Source organism: Neurospora tetraspora, assembly GCF_033439725.1.
Source record: "Neurospora tetraspora strain CBS 560.94 chromosome Unknown B0H65scaffold_2, whole genome shotgun sequence".
Lineage (NCBI taxonomy): Eukaryota > Fungi > Ascomycota > Sordariomycetes > Sordariales > Sordariaceae > Neurospora > Neurospora tetraspora.
Window position 1 is genome coordinate 4599375 of NW_026944384.1, and position 16733 is coordinate 4616107.

Sequence of the window (16733 nt, forward strand, 5' to 3'; positions counted from 1 at the left end):
AAAGAAGAAATCAAGATTGTGCGAGCGAATGATTAACCAAAGCAGGTTATAATGACTTCAAATGTTGATGGTAGAAGTTCAAAGTACCGGGCTTTGTTGACATGATGCAGCATGTAGACTTTTCCAAGGTCCAACGTGGCCAAGTTCCTGGTGGCCACATCCATCATCCATGCTCGGGGTCAAAGTCAATAAACACCTCTTAAAGCAAGTATCCCCGGGCAACCTGGAACCTGACCTGAAATCTGACACTCATCACAGGACAGGACAGCTGAGAGTGAGGCAAGGCTCCCAGGCTGACGGCCGTGACTTCCATTCACGGGCCTTCCATTCCGGGCAGGGAACAGGTACTTCCGTGGTGCACTGGTCTCCGGGGCCATGGCACTCCAGCAGTCAGCCGCATGGACGGCACTGCAGTGGTGACTGGCACTCACTGTGAGTGTCAACAAAGTGGAAAAGGGGTAGCCACCCAGACGCGCGTAGCCTCATAGACCTCAACGACACTTGGCTTTTCATTTCCAGTTCCTGCATGAAGTCCCCCAATTTGCCATTGCAGCGTTTACCACCCAATCACGTCCCGAATCTCCGTCTCACCGCGCCGAACTATCCAGTTGTACGGCACCAGTACGGGCCCAAGACCTCGGAATAGCTCCTGCCACTCATCACTGGTTGTGACGTCGCCAGCGAGTCTGTTTTTGAGGAGTGATGACCGAACTGATGACACCGGAGGGACACGGCGAATGAGGTTGCAGTGTGTTTCAACAACGCAGAACTTCACTTTCATTTTAGCGCGTCATCAATCGCGTCTCGTGCCTGTTCCGGTGCGACTCAACGGGGGCTCCATCAAAAGGGGTCAGTCCTGGGCTACTAAAAACCACCATGCCTGTTGAAACATGGATGAGATCGAGAATTAACTCGAGACTCTGGACACCCTTCTAGGCCGTTCGAGGTCCACCAAATACCTACGGTCCCCCTACATCGGATACCTCGTTCATCATGCGCAGCGTCAACTGTCGGACCGCCACGGGCCAACTCTTGATCGAACGAGTATGTAGAGTCTATGCCGAGGTTTCATGGAGGTAGGACGTTCACAACTTCGCTGTCAAGAACTATCTTAATGGGGTTGATATGAAGACGTCCATACGGCTAGGTGAACCCGGACCAACTGTGTCTATAAGAGAAGGTGAATAGCTTGCCCTTCAACGATTGGTGCTACGGTAAGACATTAACCAGCGGAGATAAAGACTCGGGTCGTTCAGACGAGTCCATGTTTGATGTCTCGCGGCTCTCGCCTGTTCAACAACCCCAACCCACCAATGCTTCTAGGCGCGTTTTCTATGTTCTCTCCGGACTCCTGGCTTTCACCGGCCCATCACTCATCCACCCGCACACACGAGACATGAATTCTGAGATGACGGATCATGTGCCGGTTAAAACATCCGGTTGGCAGTCGGATTCTTACGATGATATATCCGCAAATCTCCAGCCTACTGTTTCAGAAATTCACGAATCAAAGGATCAAAAGAGAAAAGACACAAGGGTTAACAAGGTCAATATGACGATGAGTTGGATCGAATATCCGCAACACGGACAACCACTTGTGTCAAAGACCGACATGAGCAAAACGCACTGGTTGCATCATAGCTGTAGTGAGGCGTTATGTCCCCCCGTTGTTGGACTCGATATTAGCCTCATTATGAAGTTAAAGAGACCATTCAGCCACTTCAGCCACTGCTGGTGCGGAAAAGTGGACTGTTGTTCGTCCAATTGCATACCAAGCTCATGTACGAATTGGTTAAGGTGAGCTTGGAGAGCTTGTGCACTGACCACTCCGTGGCTTGTCCAGAGGTACCTCGAGGGCGGGAAAAACACAGCTAGGCAGCTAAGCGAAAAAGACATAGCCGAAGTATTCGAATGGTTCGATGCAGTGCAATACCGGAGACTTCCACTTGGGTTGACAAGCATTTACGACGCACACCATCGAACCTCGACCTCGTTAGCATCAATTGAGACCATCATCTCAGCTACCGTACCTCCCTCTACGTAACGTGCGTGCTCCTCCGTCTCCGCCGCCAATTACCGCCTTGCCTTTTCTTCCCCCCGGTCTTCTTCGCTTTACAGTTCCAGCTTCTTACCGTGTGCTCTTAATTTTCATCTCTAGTAGCCCCCTCCATCCCTCCGTCGCAATGGCCTCCTTCTTCCGCACTGCCGTCCGCGGCCCCTCCGCCGGCCTCTTCCGCGCCGTCGCTCGCCCCCAGCCCGTCGCCGCCCGCGTCAGCCTCTTCAGCACCTCCAGCCGCTTCCGCTCCGAGCACCAGGAGGAGACCTTCGAGGAGTTCACTGCCCGGTGAGTCTTGCCCCGGCATCCCGGCCGGGAAGCTACTGCCTCTCCGAGCTCCCGAGGTCCCAGGCCCGAGCTAGCTACCTGCCTGTCCTAGCTCGGCTTCACTATGACGTGATGCCTCCGACTCTTTCCCCCCTCAGCCTCAGCCAGGGCCACCTCTTCAATACCTCTATGCGCCCTCGAGAACACCCCAATTCCTAACCTGCGCCTTTTCCAACAGCTACGAGAAGGAGTTTGACGCCGTCCAGGATGTTTTCGAGCTTCAGGTATGCACCACCTCCCATGCGCCCGTCCCACCTCGATTCCCACAGCCGACTCGACGACGCACCCTTTGCATCCTCGATCGAAGGATAATGGTTCAACTGGTGGGACAGGAGCAAGGAAAGGAACAGACTGGTGACTGACGCTGCCATACCGAAATTAGCGCAACCTGAACAACGCTTTCGCTTACGATCTCGTCCCCTCCCCCTCCGTTCTCGCCGCTGCTCTCAAGGCTGCCCGCCGCGTCAACGACTTCCCCACCGCTGTCCGCGTCTTCGAGGGTAAGAGACCCCGTCCTAGCATTATCACTGCCGCCACCGAAAACTGCACATCGCAGCCATCGACGACCAAAGTCTATGCGCCAATACCAATGTATTGGAATATTCGAGCGGATAGGGGGCGACACAGCAGTATTGACGAGCCAGAACCATGCTGACAACGAGCTGCTTTCATGACAGGCATCAAGGCCAAGGTTGAGAACAAGGGCCAGTACGAGCAGTACCTCGCTGAGCTCAAGCCCCTTCGCGAGGAGCTCGGCATCACCCTCAAGGAGGACCTCTACCCCGAGGAGGCCAACTAAATTTAGGATCAACGTAATTTAGAAGCTGCCATGAGGAATCACCATTCAAACGACCCATCAATTACCCTCCCAGAATCTTTGAAGTGGAAGAGAGGGGAAAATGAGAGCCACGAGGTGAGAGAGAGAGGAGGGATTGTGTGAAAGGGGAAGGCGTACGTGTGTGTGCTTGGAACTTAAATAAGAGAGCACTATACGCTACCTCCCTGATACTGTACATGTTTCTTTGACCAGAGACTCTTATTACGGGAAATAAGAGCGTAGTATATCCGAGGAGGGGCTTAGAGAGATGAATCGAACGAGTTCAACCTGTTTATCTGCAAAGCTGGATACGATAATAATTGGTCATGTCACTTATGTATTTGGATGATATATTGCACGCACCGTGACCTTGAAGAGTAACAAGATAGATGTCCTCACAAGACAGTGATGAGAGCAACCGTAGAATTCACGAAACTCAGATGCTGGTTAACCTTTCTCACTCAGCTGGCTCATCTTCACAATCTCTAAAAAATTTGTGTTGCTTCCCTATAGAGTATCTAGAGAAGATAACCCGAATGCGCCAAGTGCCTCAACCTCTTCCATATGCATCCCTCAACCCGCCGCAAATGCATCCTGGCTGCCGATGTCCCAGCACCATCGTGCCTCAAACCATATGAAAGCGATAAACAACTAATCTAATGAGCCGTGTGTTAAGGGAGACGGGTATTGTGTAAAAGCCCCTGTTGGCTGTAGAAAACACAAAAGAAAAAAAGGAAATAGCCAATGTGTGACAAAGCAATAAGCAAATAACCATTCCACCGTTGTCAAAGAAAGACAAAACCCCAATCTCAGTCGTTGTCTTTTCCTGCTACCGTGAAGAAAACTGCAGCAGCAGCAGCAGCAGTAGTCAAGCAACAGACATTCTTTCAAACACCCATCGATTTCGCTCTCCGGTCCTGGTCCCGGTTCTGATCCCGGTTCTGGTCCCGGTTCTGGTCCCGGTTCTGGCTCCTGGTCGTCACGTCCTAATCACGCAGGTGCCCCCACCGGGGATTAAAGTTCATCCCTCCTCCTCCGTTCCCGTTCCCATCGCTAGCATTACCCGGCGCAGGACTATTGCCCCGACTACTTGCTGCTGTATCCGTATTGGCATTTCTACGTCCGACCGTCGTCCTGGGACTCATGATGCCCGTCGTCGTGCGCGGACTCCGCGGGACACTAGCCTGGCGGGTCTCGCGCCTTCCGCTCTTGAGATGTCTCAGCTCGGCGCGGGCCGTCTCCAGCTCGCGCTCGCGGTCGCGGATCATGGCGCGGTACTCGTCGTTTTGTTTGCCCAGGAACTTCTTCTCCTGGTCGGAGTTGATCTGGTTGACTCTGACGACGTTTTCGTCGGCTTTGCGCTGGAGTTCCTCGATCTTGCGCTTCAGGGCGAGGTTCTCGTTGTTCAGCTCGGTGTGCGCGTTGGATGCGTTTTGGTAGGCGGAGCGGCTGTATTCCATCTCGTTGGTCGTGGTGGCCAGGCGCTTCTCGAGAGCGGCCAGTTTGGTCTTGGTGTCCTCTAGCTCCTTCTCGGCGCGGGCGAGACGGGATAGGTCTGGGTTGGATGAGTTGGCGAGTTGCGAGTTGGCAGCGGCTAGTTTGGCTTCCGAGGCTTTGATTTCTGCCTTGGCGGTGTCTAGGTCGTGCTTGCTGGCTTCGAGCCGCTTTTGCGCTGCTACGTTTTCGTCGACTGCCTTTTTGCAAGTCTTCTCGAAGGTGCTGCGGTCGTGGAGCGCTTCGGTGTACTTGGGCTGTAGAACTTCCACCGTGCGCTTGTAGGACGCCAGTTCGACGCCGAGGTTCCTGGCGAGCAGTCGGGTTCGGTTCTCGTCACTGGCTTCTCGTTCAAGATCTGACTCCAGCTCGAAGATCTTGAAGGCCAGAGCTTCAAGCTGCTCTACCGAAACTTCCATGAACTGTGTTGCCGGCCTACCGGGGTATTTCTCCAGAGTACTTCTCAGCAAGTCGGTCATCTGGGATGGTGTGCTATTCCGAGGAGTCTGGGTCTGAGAAAGCCTGGCTCGCTTTGGCGTGCCAGCATCAACTACGTCCTGTGTTCCGGTTAGTGAGCTAATCCTGAGATATGATGAACTGGTTGGGGTTCCGACACTTACCAAGTGGCGCTTACGGCCAGTGGCATCTCTTGAAGGAAGTACATGCTGAGCTGACTCCATACGGTTCTGCGAGCTCAACCAGCCATCGAAGACATCCGCAGGGAGAACTTGCGGGTCCCAGGATAGATCATTATCGGGGTTCTGCAAAAAGCAGGCGAAAAGCTCGGCGGCCTTGTGCGGTTCATGCCCTTCATCTGGTGGGCTTACGAACAGCCTTCTCGCCGTTGGAGTATCAATCGCCAGGGTAAGGGCGTTCTTCTTCTCCAAGCCGCTCAAACCATGTTCCATCTGGTTGAGTTGAAGGTCAACGTGCTCTAGGCTGTAGGAGACTACGAGAGACAAGACAACAGGAACTAAGCCGGGCGGCAGTCTGGTTGACCTCGTCTCGTGATCATATTTGATGGCCACATCGATAGGTCCACGGACGGCGGACAAATCCTGGTCTGGTGAAGCCAGAACCACCCACAATCCGTCGGAAGCCTCATCAGACGGGGTTGGTTCGTCACGCCCAAGAACATTGTAGTTGAAACCAGGTGTAGAAACCACGGCTTCCAAGTAATCAAATGTCCTACCAGGTCGGCAGAGGATAAGAACTCGGAGATTCAAATCACGAGCGAGGTGGAGAAACTCATAGATGAAAGAAAACTTGGTGTTTGTTCCCGTCGCGTGCTTCATCATCTCGGTGGGCGTCATCGCCGGTATGGTGTCCGCGTAGGCTGGTAAGTCGCAGAGATCAGCCAGTCGCTGGAATAGCGAGTCAATCTTTGCGGTGAGAGAGTCGTTGGGCATCGCCGGATGAGACTCGCTGAAGGCCTGGCAAAATTCCTCCATGGCAGCTTTGTTCTTGTCGATCGTTTCGAGGTACTGAGGACGAGAATTTGCCGCCATCGGTAGGGTGACCAGAAACTCGGTTAAGTCCGATTCTTCCTCGGGCTCCTCGGAGTCTATGTTCCGAGATGTGTGAGACATGTCGTCGTTGTTCTGTTCGAAATCGACGTGTTCATGAGACGGTAGTGCATCGTGGCCGGTTGAGACATCCAACTCAGAAGGAGCAATAGTTGCAGGCATCTCGTCCGAAGCTACATGGTCGTGGGTTTCCACCGGCTCGGGGGAGATATCGAGCTCTGTGTGTGGGGCGTTGGGAGTGAATGGGAGTCCCAGACTACGTCTAAGCTGCTCAACAGCAGAGATGGTCTCACCGTTGGAAATGACTGACCCCGGATGCAGCCCAGGGCTCGGATCGATGCTGTGAAGAATATTGCCTGATGGCTGAATCTCCCACGGATCCGCCGGATCAGGGTGAGGCGCTGGGAAAACATCGACAGGTGAGATTACGGCCGGCTGTTGTTCCTGCTGCTCAGGTTGGGTGGTGTGGAGGTCGAGATGCGACGCTGGTGAGGTTAAGAGTGTGGATGGCTCATCGGACTGCTTGCCGTAAATCTGGTCTCGCAACCGTTGCAGCGTCTCCGTTGCGGAGAGCTGGGGCGTCTCCGTCGGGAACGCGTCGTCCATCCTGAAGTTAGCTGTCTCGCAGTCTTCGTTTTGATTAGGTGTGTGGGGTGTTGACAAAGAAGAAGAACGGGGAGGGGTGTTCGGATTATCGATTCTGTTTGTGTTGTCAGAGTGCGGCTGCTTAGTGGGCTGGTTTAGGTCGAGTGTGCGCAGTATCATGTGTGGTGATGCTGGCGACTCTCTGATGCCACTTGGCGACTCTTTGGTGCCACTGACCTCTTTTTGCAGGGTGGCCGGAACGATGTCGTTGTCGGTCTGGCTGTGGTGGGCCGCCCGTTCGGATTGTGTAGAATTCTCGATCAAGCTGGTGAATTCGATTTGGCTGCGCAGTTGCTGTGAAATGCTGCTTGAAGGGAGCAGAACCTGGGCGGCCTGCGAAGGAGCGCTGTTTGAGGTTTGGGGCGAAGTGTGGGTAGTGGTTGTGGTGTCAGGTTTGTCGTTCGCGGGGCCCTGGCTGCGGTTGTCGGGGTTTTGGCTCACGATTTGGCTAGTTGAGACGATAACTCCCGACGTTGACAACGACGTCTCTGCTAATAACCAATCGAAATCGAGCTGTGTCAAGAACCTTCCAGGCGGGGAGCTGCTCAGATTCGAATCCAGGTCCTGTTGGGGCGAGGCCTTCTCAGCTGCGGTTTGCTGGTCGTCGAAGGAGATGATGGATTGGGGTTCAACCTCCAAGTGATCTTCGATCTGTCTGGACGGAATCACAGCCCCAGACTGCGTCGACTGAGCCTGGGCGGACGCAAAGGAGGAAGACGGAATAGCAGCGCCTTCAGAGTCCGGATCCTCCACCGCTGAATGGTAGTCGCTAACTTCGTCTTCGGGCAGAAGGTCTGGCTCTTTCTGGGTTTCCTGCAGCAGGGATGGCAAGGAATCACCCACGGCTTGCGAGTCGGGAATCGTCCGTTGGCTGATCTCCTTTGACGCTGCGGGTTCCTGATGCTGCGAGGCGGGCTGGGAACTGTCTTGCGATGAAACAATGACAGGTACGAAATCGGACGGGTCGACGGTGGGTTCGCGCGGAATCTCAACAGCAATCTTGACGGGCTTAACGCGAGGATTGGCGCCCGTGTTGTCCTCCTGCGTGCCGGCGGTCCGAGCTCGCTTCTGCGGCTGCTGCTCTTCCTCTCGATCCAGCGAGAGTTTGCGCTTCTGGCGGCGGTGAACGATTGGCAACTCGTCCTCCTCGTCTTCCTCGTCCTGGCCTTTGTTCTCTTGCTCGGTGTCGTCGTCGCTTTGCGGCGCCTTGTCCTTGGTCAACTCCCAATGAGCGACTGCAGCTTCGGTCACGTATTCAGCTGGTTCCTGTAAGCGCAGTGATGATTAGTGTACTGCGTGTGAGCACATAACATGGAGTCAAAACATACCCAGGTCGGATCGTAGCTCTTTCCAGTGACGGGGTCGTTGGCCCAGTCGATCAGGTAGAACAGCCGGCCCTTTTCGGTCTTCTCCCCAGCAATGCGCCGGACAGAGTAGAATGTCTCGGACGATTCCTTCTTCGGCTTCTTGGCCTTGGTTGACTTTCCACGGCGCCCTCTGGGCATGACCTTGTCGGTGGTGTCCTTGTTGGGGGTGTCCTTGTTGGGGGCAGGGACACGGCTGCTGCGCCTGAGAGGTGTCAAGGGCGGATCTGACGGCGCGCTTTTGTTCGCGGTGCGCTGTGAACGGTTCGACTTGAGACGAGACAATCCGACTCGTTCGGCGGCTCGTCTCGCGTTCTTATGGAGCTTTCTTCTCCAAGATTCGTGGGCGGCGACTGCGTCGTCGTTGTTTCGGTCCTGGTGGTTGACCGCGAATGGTTCGGCAAGGCTGACATGGCCTCCTGCAGCCGCACTGCTTAGACACAAGTCAGCCACTGTTCGTAGCCGCTAATAGTGCTATCAAGCCCCAACTCCACCACAGAAGGCACCATGATTGGCCAGCCTTCCGCTGTCAGTAGCCACTGAGCCACTGTAACTGGCGGGCCCATGCCATCGATTGATTGCGTTCTGAATCATTGTTGATCTTTCTCTCAACAACATCCTCATGCGAATAGCTTCGACACTTACTTTGACGATTCCTGCGAACTCTTCCTGCTGGTTGTTGGCGCCATCTTTGGACTGACGACTTGAGGTTCCAAGTCTCGAGTCTTCCTCTTGGACATTGTTGTTTGCTTGTTGTTGCGGTCTCAAGTTGTTGTTTTCGTCTGCTCTGTTGTGAACGTTCAATCCCAAAGTTGGACGAGTTTGGAAGAGCAGAAGACAGAAGGGAGAAGAAAAGTATGGCTTCACGATTCTCATTGAATTTTTAACTGTCACTTCTCCCAAGTCGCATCCTATTCAACCGCATTTTTAAGGCAGAGACAATAGGTAAGCCCATTTTGTTTCCATCCGAAACATCTCGCAGCCCCGAGATCAAATGAATCACTGCGGCAGAGGCTGGGCCTTTGCGATAAGTTCTATTGTCCATTCACCTCGCTGAATAGAACCTCCCGCAACATCAGATGGAAGACCCAGCAACATGGTCTCTATTGGTCATGCACTTCACTGGTCTTGTACCAACCACCCAAGTGGTCACTCACTGCCCTGAGCGTTGCCGTGGGCAAAGTTGCCGAGACCGGTGTGTATCTGACAGTCGAATGCTCTCACTCTACTCTCACCTCAGTCATAGGTTTTGGCGGTTATGTGTCGGTCTAAAAACGATGAGGACGCGGTATTGTCCAAGGGGATATCAACTCGGGACTTTTGATATTATGTTGCGCATCAACAGCATAAGCCAGCCAATCGAGAGCTGTGTCGTCCTCGCGAAACATCCTCCATGTTTGCTTGCGAACTCTAGCATAGAGGTTCAACCTCGCAGTCTCTCGTTCGATGCCGTGCTCTACCTATAGGCCACCCTGTTCTGCTTGTGTCGAGCTATCCAAGCAGAACTTGAAGGAATGGCCTGCCGTGGTTCACGTTCAACTCAAAGAAGCTATTCTGGTGAAAATGTAGGCTGGAGGTTGGACACTCGGAGGTCGGAGGTCTGCGAACAATGTTCATCACTCACACCCAATTGGATATCGACAATTCTGAACGTGTTAATTCGGAAGTAAGCTTCCCCAGCTTCTTCAAGATCACCATGTCCCACGGAACACACGGCAGTGATAAGGAGCAGGGTACACTTACGTCACAAATCAGGGGTCATTATCATAGGCTAGGAGGGGTAGGAGAACCGGTACCACCTTGGTACCTCGATATTAACAAGTCGAAATCTGTGGATCTACACCAATTGAGAAAACGAACTTCCTATTTCGGTTGGAGGTAGATTTCGTTGCATTCAATGCCCATGGAAGCTACGAATTTTCTCCAGCCTCCTGCCACATAAATACGTGGATGTCCCTCCAGTGTCGGTGAAGCTCAAGAGAAACATCGCTGGGTGCTCTTCTGTCAGAGCCCATAGTAGCTTCTTGCTTCTCACGGTCATCCATCATGATGGGTCTCTTCTGGTGCTCTGTGATGGCGATGGCCGTCGCGCCAGCCTTTGCTCATCCAAAACAACCTCCAACACCTCCAACACACCATCAAGACGATGCCTCTTATCCTGGCTCTGTCTCTGCTTTCACTATTCCTGCCGCTTTCCCAACCTCGGTGTTCTCAAGCTACTATGGTGAGATGACATGATGAACGCCTTATCCCGACGACCAAGAGCATCCTCTAACTCTCCATGTCAATGTCCCAGTCAAGCCAGGTCCGACGAATCAGCCACAACCCGTCTTATACGATCCTGTTCTGAACACCACTTTCCCATTCAATCTTACGGACCCGAAGCACGTCCCGGATTCCAATGACGACCCGGTGATCTTTCCCCAGCCTATAGCCAATCTCTCAGATGCTACTGGTGAGGCTATCGTGTCAGCAGCTGTCTCTGAGATTTTGCGAATTTTCGAGAGCAACAACACCGGAGCATCGAATACATGCTCCAAGTGCGTTGCCGCCCTGGCGGTGGGCCAAATGGTAGCAAAGTTGGCTCCGACTCACTTTCCAACCGGCATGGTATCGCTATGTCACTCGCTCAAGTTCAGCACATACAGCAGTTGCGAACTTACATATGGCCCCAACGGGTCCGGCGCTTCGTGGGCACAGATACTCGCAAATGCCGATGTAGCAGGACTCGATGGCCAATACATCTGCTCGTATCTACACAAGGGCTCCTGCGAGTATCCCACTGTACAATCCGTTAAGGCCAAATTCCCCAAGCCCAAGCCTAAGAAGCCTGCTGAGCCTCGTCGGAGTGGGAAGAAGGTCAAGGTGTTGCACTTATCTGATTTACATCTTGGTGAGACGGCCTACTGAACCATTTGCTACTTGATCGCCATGCTAATCAACCCTTTAGACCCTCGATACAGCGTTGGATCTGAAGCAAACTGCACATCCTACATGTGCTGTAGGTACTCTGAACCACCAGCAAACGGTACGGTCCCCGAGATCTCCGTATCGGCTCCTCTTTTCGGCTACTACAAGTGCGACTCCCCTTTCTACCTCGCCCTGGCCGCTCTGCAATCCATCGGTCCCTTGACGGGCACTTCCGCGAAGAACCCGCCCGCCTTCTCCCTCTACACAGGAGACTTGGTCGCCCACGACGACGAGAACCAGGCTTCGCGCGCCTACGTTGAGGCCACCGAAGTTGCCATCTGGGACATGTTCAAAGCCTACATTGGTGGACCCATCTACACTGCTCTAGGGAACCACGACACAACCCCAGCCGACTACGAAGCACCCCACGCCATCGACGGCGGCAACTCCACCCTGGGTTCCCAGTTCTCCTGGAACTACGCCCACGTCTCCTCCCTCTGGGCGCACTACAACTGGCTCCCCTCCTCCGTCGCCCACCAAGCCTCAACCCACTACGCCGCCTACGCCATCTCCCCTCCCCACTACCCAAACCTAAAAGTAATCACCCTCAACAGCGACCTGTACTACCAGCACAACCCGTTCGCCCTCTTAAATTCCACCAACCCCGACTACAGCGGCATGTTTTCTTTCCTCGTCTCCGAACTCCAAGCCGCCGAGGACGCAGGGCAGCGCGTCTGGATCGTGGCGCACATCCCTACCGGCTGGGACGGCGGGAGCGCGATGCCCAATAGCGCGGATTACTATTATCAGATTGTGGAGAGGTACAGTCCGCATGTGATTGCGAACATCTTCTTTGGACACTCGCATGAGGACCAGGCGACGGTATATTATCGGAATAACGGCACGGCGCAAACTAGGGAAAACGCGTTGGTGACGGGGTGGGTTGGCCCCAGTTTGACGCCGTTGCAGAATCTGAATAGCGGGTATAGGTTGTATGAGGTTGATACGGGTAGTTGGGAGGTTATGGAGGCTTATACGTTTTATAGTGATGTTGGGACGTTTACTAACCTTTCATCATCATCATCATCTGCTTCTGATGGAAAAGGAGAGGAGGGGGAAGGGCCCGTTTTCAAACTCGAGTACTCGACCCGAGCTACCTACGGGCCGGCGGTTAACTGGCCGAGCGACGCACCGCTTAATGCCACGTTCTGGCATGGGGTTACGGAGGCGATGGAACGGAATAGGACGCTTGTTGAGCTGTTTACGCAGTATCAGGGGAAGAGTAGCGCCAAGAGTAAGAAGTGTGAGACGGAAGAGTGTGCCAAGGCGAAGATCTGCTATATGCGCAGTGGGAGTACGGCGCTGGGCAAGCAGTGTAAGTCGGGGTATGGGAGTGTGCAGTAAGGCAGTGTCTTTGACTCTTTGTGGTGAGGCCGGGTAGCTAGAATGTTGTTTTGGGGAAAGCAAGGGAATTATTAGGAGGCAGAATGAGTGACTTTAAAAACGGGAAACGGAAAAATCATTGGGTATTTGTACACAACATGGCTTGAAAGGGAGTTGCGAGGTTGAAGCCAACGGCGAGGTACTATGAACGCCCATTCTTGGCATCACAGTTGGTTTGTTTACTTACCCCTGAGGTTCGCCCCACTCATATCCAGCCACTCTGAAGGATAACGGTGAGGTTCGCCGAAGAATGGAATAGCACAAGCACAGCAGCACTGAACAGCCTGAATTCTTTTTGGAATTATTGGCATTTATAGCATTGGTGGGTACACGTAGATCCTGTCAAAAATGGGCTGAAAAAGAAATACAAGTCTATCATTTAATCATGAGCAAAACAACAGAGAGGTATAAGGAAACAGAATGCCGCAACCAAGCCCAAAAATCGCTGTTCCCAAACTTTGAACCCGGTTCAAGCATGACTGCATTCACCGGGTTCTTTTGTGTCCAGCATCCACCAGCAGAAAGCCTTCCTTCGATGCACAGATTCAGATTTGTCCCCCATTCACACAACCGGTGTCAACTGAAAAGAGAATCGCCACGCCCTTCCAGTTCCAGAACCACCCCCTCCCAGTTGTCCTTTTGATATCCGCCAGTTTTGAGCTTTTGTACACCGGTAAGAATACACCCCCATGGAAGTTGTACACTGAATTTTGATTATCAGCAGTCAAGCCAACGATGTGTTGTTTGTACCTGGTTGTAGGTCAATGTGGTTGATTACGTCTCAAGGACATCTCTCTCCTCCTCCGTCGGAAGCGCAGGCGTCTCATGAGTCGGGAAGTCATCCCCCTTCTCAAAAGCCGCACCTGGTCCCTGATAGCTCGGTGGGGCGATGGTCACACTTGGCTGCGTGGGCAGCGGGCTCGGGGTCTTTTTCTCGGTAGTCGTCAGTGGCACGTTCCCTCCCTCTTCGTCAATCGTCAAGATTCTGCGTACCGAGTTCGTTCCGGTTGTACTCGCTCTCAACGGCTTCGGACTAAGCACCGACGGGAACTGGGCAACATAAGTTGGCGATCTTGCATCTTCGGACCCAAAGGGAAGTGCGCGAGCCGGGATCTCTTTACCCGCTGTCCCAATTGCCAATCCCCCAAAAGCAGGACGCTCACCGAGCTTCTGCAACGTTTCTTGCTGGTGTCTCGCCAGCTTCTCGAGCTGGATTGCGGGATCCTGTAATCATCATTTCTGTTAGCCAAACCACAAGGGTGTTAGAGGCTGCTGGAAATTAGCAACTTCTTATGCATGCATGTATACATACCCATTCGGATTGCGCTGGTACGCCGGCGGCAGCAGGGAACTGCCGCTCATTCTCACCTCTCGAAGATCTCGGTCCTTGGATGGGCGCGGGGGTGACAGGAAGGCTTGGACGGTCATCCTCGGTCGGGAAGTCAGTCACTCTAGAGCTTCTCCTAGATCTGCTGTGAGCGCGACCAGGACTGGTCGGCCTCGAAGTGGCTGCCGCTGAGCCCTTGCTTCCGGAGCGGCGGTGCTTCTGCAAGGCGTCGACATATCGGTTGATTTCAGGTACATCATCCCATGCATTTCCTCTAGTTGTGAAAGAGGTCCACGGGTTGGAACTTGAAGGGGTTGTAGGGGTGACAGCCTCGCTCTTCGGCTCAAGGGTGGGCGATGCTGTAACTGACGCCGTTGCGGACGGCGTCGCAATTGACGCAACTGAGGGCTTTCGCTGCTCAGGAGGTGGTTCCGCGAAGACCCTAGTGGGTGCAGGTGCCTGTTTCTCCCAGGGGAAGATTGGGGCGGGTTCCTGAGTGGGCGCCGCCTCGGGCACCTTGTACCACATGTCCTTGGGCGGACTGGGATACCGCGCAGGCGGGACAAACTGTTGGGTGTTGGAGGACATCGTATAGTGCGTCTGTGGGAAGTTGGCAGCTTCCGGCCTGGAGCCAGCCGGAGGAGAGTGTCTTGAAGCGTCCCAGGATGCTCCGTGACTGGTGTAGGTGCTATGGGTATTCTGGCTCTGTGTCTTGTGGCTCTGGCTCTGCGTGTTGTGGCTCTGGCTCTGCGTGTTGTGGCTCTGGCTGGGAGGGATCTGGAAAGAAACGTTGCGCTGTTGTTGTTCACCCTTTACAAACTTCTGAACAACATCGGTAGTCTTGTTCGACTGTTGAGCTTAGGTCAGTATATCGTTGATTAAAAGACGGGTCGTCTGGGAAGCAGTTGGGACACTCACGTTGCCGCGGAAGTGGCGATCGTAAACGGCCCACCATCTACCGATCATCTCGTCGTAGGTGCTGCTCCCGGTGGTCTGGGTGCGACCCTGAACCCACGGCTTCTCTGAGCCAATGAAGTGGATCAAGTTGATGCTCGATTGGAAGTGCTTGTAGGCCGGAATGTACTGGTAGTGGGCGGAGGGCGTAACATTGTAGGTGAAGCTCAGGCGATTGTAGGTGTTCCTGAAGTGCATGTTCAAGAGACCCTGATCGGCACCGTCAAACGAGATTCCTCTCTCGGCCATGGCCAACATGGCGTAGTAATCACCCATGTTGGGCGACAGAACCATGACACCAGTGTTGAACAGGTCGGGCCAGCCGATATCGGGAGCGGCGGAGAAGGCGTGAGGGAGGTCGAAGAGCTCATCGGGAGCCCTGTAAGCGACAACGTCGGCATCGATATAGACGATCTTGCGGAACTGGGTCTGCTTCCAGAGGTTGATCTTGGTGAAGGCCGAGTGCAAGTCGGGGCGGTTCATGAGGAACAGGTTGGCCGGCCGGTCATTCTGGATCGTCTCGACGGGAATGACATAGTCGTAAACGGTCTTGCCGGGAGTTAGCCATGCGTTCTGCTTGGGGGTTGGAATCGGACTGTGTGGTTGACAGGCTTACCTGGAGCTGTTCCACAACCTCGTTGGAGACGGTTTCGGGGGTGATTAAGATAGCGAGCTTTTTGTTGGTGCCGGAATCACGCAGCGAGTGCGCAAGGACAAGAGCGCCGGGAAGGTATGCGTCGTTCAAGAGAAGCTATTCGAAAGAACATGTCAGCTGTTGCGATCCTTGGCCGGAGTGTCTAAGTTTGGTTGCGACAGGCGCACTGCAAGGCAGAGACTGCGATTGGACAATGCGCCAGTTCTTAGATGCGCGAGCACCAACTACCAAGTGCCGCCAACCTCATAACATGGATAGTGCCGGAAGGGGAGAGACAATGGGATCACAAGGAGGAGAAGACTTACACTAGCATACACATCCTCTCCTTTAGTGATGGCCATCTTGGACAATCACACAGGTTCGAGCTGTGACTGTTGGGTTTGGGCGGCGGAGAATAGCAAAAATGGCAGATGTTCAAAGGCTTGCTTCGTGGTTGCTTGGTGCTTACTGACGCTTGAAGAGAAGAGAATGAGCAATCACACAAGTGGGGAGAGCAAGGCAAGCGGTGTTATAAGTAAATAAACTTGGCGACAAGACTATGATACGGAAGATATCAGAACACAAGAGGCTGCAGTGTGGCAAGGTCAAGAGGTTGCAAGGTTAGTCTGGGATGGCCGAGATGGTCGAAGAGGTAGGTGGGAGTAAGGCACAGACGAAAGAGCCCCAAGCATGGTGATCTGACGACTTGGGAGCTTGGATTCCACCTCCATCTCGTCTGGCTGGGTGGAAAGGCGGGAAGTGGAAGCGCTGCACCCATCGACGAGGAGCGAAGGAGGATTCTGGACAAACCGAAGCAGGTACGTACACAGTACATTGCGCACTCAATGCCATCATCAGGCGGGGCAACATTGGGAACGCTCTGGGGAACGAACCATTGCGAGGGGCTGCTTGCCCAGCGCTGCCCGAACCAGGATCCTTCTCGGAGCCCCCCGCCTCATCTAAACCCCTCGGGTTAGGCTGCCCCGGTCACAGTGCGCATTGGAATTGGGGATGAGAAGTGGACTCTTCAGCAACTGAACGAAGAGAAGACTGGAGTCACTGTTGCAAGGGTTCTTCCCTTCCTTCTTCTTCCAACCACCCGGACGAGAACCTTGATACCGCCTCCGCCTCTCCTCCTCCCCCTGGCTTGTGATAGCGTGATGGCATTCCCTCCGTCGCTTCAAGGCCATTGCATCCTACTGCGGCCTCAATTGCGTTACCCCCAGTTGCAGCGCG

At 53.9% G+C, this 16733-nt stretch overlaps 4 protein-coding genes across 4 annotated transcripts; 2 read left to right on the forward strand and 2 right to left on the reverse strand.

The window, feature by feature from the left end:
- Window positions 1-1934: 1934 nt before the first annotated feature.
- B0H65DRAFT_458197 (cytochrome c oxidase polypeptide 6, mitochondrial) lies at window positions 1935-3670 on the forward strand. The gene is made up of 5 exons (XM_062826389.1): window positions 1935-2045; window positions 2159-2344; window positions 2562-2607; window positions 2766-2883; window positions 3061-3670. The coding sequence occupies exons 2-5, from the start codon at window positions 2184-2186 to the stop codon at window positions 3180-3182; spliced, it is 447 nt and encodes a 148-aa protein (XP_062684834.1). The 5' UTR covers window positions 1935-2045; window positions 2159-2183; the 3' UTR covers window positions 3183-3670.
- A 516-nt stretch (window positions 3671-4186) lies between these two features.
- Window positions 4187-9122, reverse strand: B0H65DRAFT_568754 (uncharacterized protein; the record flags this gene model as incomplete). The annotated part of the gene is made up of 4 exons (XM_062830402.1): window positions 8875-9122; window positions 8194-8659; window positions 5315-8131; window positions 4187-5251 (listed from the first exon to the last, which is right to left on the reverse strand). Exons 1-4 carry the CDS (start codon window positions 8967-8969, stop codon window positions 4187-4189), a joined length of 4443 nt encoding a protein of 1480 aa, XP_062684835.1. The 5' UTR covers window positions 8970-9122.
- Window positions 9123-10121: 999 nt separating this feature from the next.
- On the forward strand, window positions 10122-12864 carry B0H65DRAFT_458210 (Metallo-dependent phosphatase-like protein). Its single transcript, XM_062826390.1, has 3 exons — window positions 10122-10453; window positions 10526-11122; window positions 11180-12864. The coding sequence occupies exons 1-3, from the start codon at window positions 10276-10278 to the stop codon at window positions 12541-12543; spliced, it is 2139 nt and encodes a 712-aa protein (XP_062684836.1). The 5' UTR covers window positions 10122-10275; the 3' UTR covers window positions 12544-12864.
- B0H65DRAFT_458212 (nucleotide-diphospho-sugar transferase) lies at window positions 12865-16282 on the reverse strand. The gene is made up of 5 exons (XM_062826391.1): window positions 15824-16282; window positions 15480-15614; window positions 14828-15412; window positions 13895-14758; window positions 12865-13806 (listed from the first exon to the last, which is right to left on the reverse strand). Exons 1-5 carry the CDS (start codon window positions 15857-15859, stop codon window positions 13357-13359), a joined length of 2070 nt encoding a protein of 689 aa, XP_062684837.1. The 5' UTR covers window positions 15860-16282; the 3' UTR covers window positions 12865-13356.
- Between the last annotated feature and the right edge of the window lie 451 nt (window positions 16283-16733).